At 58.4% G+C, this 4,766-nt stretch overlaps 2 protein-coding genes across 4 annotated transcripts in view; one reads left to right on the top strand and one right to left on the bottom strand.

The window, feature by feature from the left end:
* The window catches only part of NCR3 (natural cytotoxicity triggering receptor 3), a 5,117-nt gene extending 2,055 nt beyond the window's left edge, over positions 1-3,062 (top strand). For all 3 annotated transcript variants that reach the window (XM_045292998.1, XM_045293000.1, XM_045292997.1), the window contains exons 4-6: positions 1,415-1,759; positions 1,919-2,023; positions 2,128-3,062. In XM_045292998.1, coding sequence (XP_045148933.1) covers positions 1,415-1,759; positions 1,919-2,023; positions 2,128-2,162 — 485 coding nt within the window. In that variant the 3' untranslated portion in view covers positions 2,163-3,062. The remainder of the gene's footprint in view (positions 1-1,414; positions 1,760-1,918; positions 2,024-2,127) is intronic.
* On the bottom strand, positions 2,608-4,161 carry LST1 (leukocyte specific transcript 1). The gene is made up of 4 exons (XM_004711792.2): positions 4,077-4,161; positions 3,570-3,671; positions 3,278-3,300; positions 2,608-2,843 (listed from the first exon to the last, which is right to left on the bottom strand). Exons 1-4 carry the CDS (start codon positions 4,108-4,110, stop codon positions 2,682-2,684), a joined length of 321 nt encoding a protein of 106 aa, XP_004711849.1. The 5' UTR covers positions 4,111-4,161; the 3' UTR covers positions 2,608-2,681.
* Between the last annotated feature and the right edge of the window lie 605 nt (positions 4,162-4,766).

Genomic DNA, 4,766 nt, shown 5'->3' with positions numbered 1-4,766 from the left:
CTGACTGGCTCATCTCCTCCCTGAGACCCCTCTGCAAGGGGATCTCCAGTGGCCTGCTAATGGGCTTTGGGTCTCCACTCTGCACTACCCCCATCATTCACTATGGTAAGATTTTTTGTTCTGATGATGCCTTATACCTGATCCCTTCGACACCTCATGGATGCATAGAGGGCAATTTTAATTTGACGGGTTTAATGAACCGATGAAATCAGACCGATTGTCTAGGTATTTAATTAGGAATTTAGGAACTCTAATGAATTCAAATAGATTTCTTCATGGAACAGATTTAATTAACAGAGACTTTTTAATCATCAAAATATCGGCGAATTAGGTACAATGCTTCTCAAAGTGTGATCCCAAGTCAGCAGCGTCAGCATGACTGGGAACCCCACTCCAGACCTCCAGACCCCACTGCAGCAATGCTGACTCATCGCTGTACTTTAGGGTTCCCAAGGCTCCCCTCTTTCCAGGAGCAGCCGGCCACCGCTTGCTCCCGTGAGCCACTGGCAAATCCACATGCCAACATTGGGGAGAGTGGTACAGCCTTTCAACCCCTGTTCCGTCAGGACCTCTCTCCTGGGCGCGGCTCCAAACCAGCAGCTGAATCGCCCCCGAGGCTCCCTGCTCCAGGCCTACTGAGCCGCACAACCTCTGGGAGTAGGGCCCAGGAATTGGCGTGAACCAGACTTCTGGGTTTGAGAACTACTGAAGTGGAAGAATGACTAGAGAGTGTCACAAACTAGGAACCGGAATGAGGAATTTGACTTAATCAGCTTGGATGAATTAGTCAGGGCCAAGCCTTCGAGTGGGAGATTTGATTAGTGAGTGCTCTCAAACAAAAAGCACAGTACTGCCATCGGTACACAGTGGACTCCTGACTGCAAGGCCACGGGTTCAAACCCGCCAGACTCTCAGTGGGTGAAAGATGAGGCTATTTGCTCCCAGGAAGATGTACAGCTTTGGAAACCCTCTGTAGGGTCTCGCTCAGTCACAATTGACTGGCAGTGGTTTGGTGAGTTTGGTACTGAGAACGGCCATTCGTACCAAACAAATACCTGGAATAATGTCATCGGTGATATTAGTCCACGAGGCGGTATTCCGTGAATAAGGTAACTTAACTGTGGCTGGTTATGTCTCAGTTAAGACAAGTTACCTGTGGATGTAGCAGGAGAATGATAGGGGAGGGTGGGGTGAGATTTGGTATGGAAAATAATGTGAAAATCTATTTGACGAGCAAGGTTAAGACATTAGCTAAGTCAAGAGGAGAGGGTGGAATAAAGCAGGTTTATCAGCCAAAGTGTTTGTCCCTGGGCGGCCTCCACGGTGGGACAACTGGATATTTGACTCCAACCCCTCTTCTTCCCACGTCGACGTACGAAAGAGGTGCTTACCAGGGCCTTCCCTCTCTCCCCAGGGTCCTGTTCTCTCTGGGTGACCCAGCCCCCTGAGATTCGAACTCGTGAGGGCACCACTGCCTTCTTGCCCTGCTTCTTCAATGCCACCAGAGGGAGACCTGCCATTGGTTTTGTGACTTGGTACCGGGACAAGGTGGGTCCCGGGAAGGAAGTGAGGAATGAGACCCCAGAGTTCCAGGGCCGCCTGGCCCCCCTTGGCTCGGCCCGATTCCTCTATGATCACCAGGCTGAGCTGCACATCACCAGCACCCGCCCGCACGATGCTGGCGTCTACCTGTGCAGGGTGGAGGTGCTAGGCCTGGGCTCTGGCACCGGAAACGGGACTTGGCTGGTGGTGGAGAAAGGTGAGGCCCTGGGGGTTGGCCCTGTGGTGGGGGATCCTACTTGGCTACGTCCCTGGAAGCGGAGATTCCCCCCCCTCCTGTATTTCCACGAGCCTGGGTAAGTTGCTTCCTGGAGATCTGCTTCACCAAGCCCCTTCCTCTTGACTGCCCCACACTCAGGATCCTACGCCTCCCTCCTCCTGCTTCGCGCCGCATTCTATGCCTTCAGCTTTCTCTCCGTGGCCGTGGTGGCCGTGGGCTGCGCCTTCTGTGACCAGGGCAAAGGTAAGTAAGTAAAGGTGCCCCAGGGAAGCTGGAGGGCTGGGGAGGGAAGGGCAGGCTCCAAAGACCAGGGGCTGCAGTGCCACTCCTGGGGTCTCTCCTACCAGGCGCTTGTCACATGGGAACAGGAATGTCCTGCTAGCCCTTGGTGGCTTCTCAGGAGTGATTGCAGATCCACCTGTGATCCCAAGCCCTCTTCAAGAGACCCTGACAAGCCCCTCCCGGTCCCACCACTCCATGAGCTCCTCCTCATCAGTCCCTTCCAAGAGCACACCAAACAGGCCGAAGAAGGATGCCGCCCGAACTCGGACCCACAGCTCCCTCCCACCACCATCCTGAGGTTCAATACACCCCCCTCTCCAGGGTTCGGGGGGCAGCCACCGATTGCCCCCGAGGAGGGGGGCTGATGGCATCGCTGGCCTCTGCCTGTCAATAGCCTCAGGCTGGACAGGCCCACAGACCAATAGTCTGTCCTGACCGCCTCCGTCCAATACCTCCTCCCTGGACTCTGGGGATGAGAGTGGGGGCGGTAGGCTTTGACAGTGGTCATTTTGAATGGGCTGGAGATGGACAGAGGAGCCCGAGACACAAGGTGGGAGACCACGGCCTTTACTGCGGGAGCTGCCAGGCTGCTGCGCCCGCCCGCTGCAGCCGAGCGCGCTCAGCTGGGTTTTTTCTTGGCGATGCGGGCGTAGTCAGCTCTAGTGTCTTCCTTGGCATCCTCCCCGTCTCCCTCGCTGAGGTCAGGTCCCTCGTGCCCGCTGGGGGCCGGCAGCTTCTGCAGAGACGCGTAGTGGAGCTCCTGCTCCTCCGGGGGACGGGCCTGGGGCAGGCCCAGAGGGGGCTGGCAGTGGGCACAGCAGAGGCGGCCTCCCTCCCTTCCTTGTGGGTTTCTGCCCCACCTCCCGCCTTTCTCAATGCTTCCTTCTCAGGCTCCCCTGCCCCCCAGCCTCTTCCGTTCTTGTCTCGGACACCCCTGCCCCACCCTCTCTCTGCCAGCTTCGGCTCTCGTCCTTTTCCGTCTGAGATATTTCTCTCTACAGCCACCCCCCACACCCCCTCTTTTCTCTTGTCCCTCCCAGCGTCTCTCACCTTCTCCTCTTTCCCTCCATCTCTCCCGCCCAACGCCTCCTCTCTTTCCCTCTTCGCCTCCTCTCTTTCCCTCTTCAGCCCCTGGCCCTCATCTCAGAACGCCAGCCCCCTTTGGGGCTCCCCTCCCTCCCTCCCTCCCTCCCTCCCTCCCTGCCCCAGACTCACCCAGCTCCTCTCCAACCTCCTCACTGCAAAGAAAAGTAACCGCTCAGCGGGGGCCCTGGCACTGCCCTCCCCTCCCCAGGCCAGGATCAGATCTGGGCTCCTCCCTCCATGCCCTACACCCCCCCCTGGTCCCCCCCAACTCCCACCTTAGACATCTCACCCCCCCACCCCCCTGCACCCCTCCAGCTCCCACCATCCTCCAGGGCCTGTCTGGATCAGTGGAGCCTTCTGGGAAGGCCCAGGGGAGGATGGCGCTGTGGGGTGAATTGGGGGAGCTGAGGAGGGGGCTGACCTCTCCGGTGGAGCCAACACAAACACGTGGACAGAATGATGACGACCAGGACCAGGACCCCTCCAAGTGCCAGCCCCCCATATATGTATGGGCACAGATGTTCTGTTGGGAGGGAAGGGGGTTTGGATTAGGGGGGTCCTCTCTCCCTGGCTTCCCCACCGTCCTGGTGTGTCAGGCATAGGCCCGCCCCCACTCCAGTGTGCAAGGCCAAGTGGCTCCTCACAGCATCTTTGCCCCAGAACGCTTTATTTCACTTCCCACCGACATCTCAGCCCTCACTGGTCAGCGGGCCCTGTCCGAGCCTGCCCGTTCTCAGAGGCATCCACAGCACTCCCTGCTGCCTCTGGCCCCCACCCGTCCCAGCCTCCCCCCCCACTCCCCGCTCCTCCCGCTGTGTGCCCCCTTTGCCCTCCTGCCAGCGCAGCAAGAGAGGCCCTGGGCAACCTACTCTTCTCTTTCATCGCTGACCCTGCAGACCTTCCAGTCCAGAGAGGAAAGGCTCCTTACCGGACCCTATCTTACAGCCATCCAAGGCTCTCATGGCTTCGCCGGCTTGCCTTCAGTGGTGGACTGAGAACTGGCCTGAAGGCCAGGAAGCCTAGCCCGGCTCTTTCAGGTTAATGGACTTGGGTGTCACGTGCCGCGGGTGAGTTCCTCATTGGTAACTCAAGGGCCCTTTGCTGCAATTGCTTCCAGGCGAAGGAGGCTTTGTCTGTCCAGCCCTGGCCTGGGTATTGCTCACAGGTCCTTGCTAACCTTCACGGCATCATTGTGTGTGTGTTTGGGGTGGGGTGGGGTGGGGGATGGTGTCCTTTTTCACAGGTGGGTGGGCCAGGAACCTGAAGTTCAAGGCACTGACTTTTACAGGACCGCTGAGGCCAGAAGGGGGAGAATTGGGGTCCAAGGGCAGCTCAGTCTAGCTGCAGAGCCCACTCTGATCTTTCTGCCCTGGGCGGATGAGGGACTTTCTAGGTGTCTCTGCAGTGTGGTACAGATCTAGGTGGGCTCTGGGGCTGGAACTCACAGGATCTGGAGAGGGTGAGGGAACGGGGCGGACATGAGGGACAGCAGCGCCCCACATGGGGTCGCTCTCGTAGCCCCTCACAGGGGGCAGCACTGACTGTCGTGGGAAGCTGCTTCACAGGCACATTGGACTGGGGGGTGAAGTGGGACATGAGGGAGTGTCTAGGGCCCCGT

Source organism: Echinops telfairi, unplaced genomic scaffold (assembly GCF_000313985.2).
Source record: "Echinops telfairi isolate 266 unplaced genomic scaffold, ASM31398v2 ScPeMD7_655;HRSCAF=1070, whole genome shotgun sequence".
In the NCBI taxonomy this organism is placed as follows: domain Eukaryota; kingdom Metazoa; phylum Chordata; class Mammalia; order Afrosoricida; family Tenrecidae; genus Echinops; species Echinops telfairi.
This window is presented reverse-complemented; position numbering and strand designations above follow the sequence as displayed.

Excerpts from the sequence above, each read along its gene's own strand:
- LST1 (XM_004711792.2), bottom strand. The coding sequence starts at position 4,110 with ATGAGAGCCTTGGATGGCTGTAAGATAGGGTCCG. Across the intron at positions 3,672-4,076 it reads TGGCTGTAAGATAGGGTCCG|AACATCTGTGCCCATACATA; the intron begins GTAAGGAGCCTT and ends CCCTCCCAACAG. Across the intron at positions 2,844-3,277 it reads GGAGGTTGGAGAGGAGCTGG|GCCCGTCCCCCGGAGGAGCA; the intron begins GTGAGTCTGGGG and ends GGCCTGCCCCAG.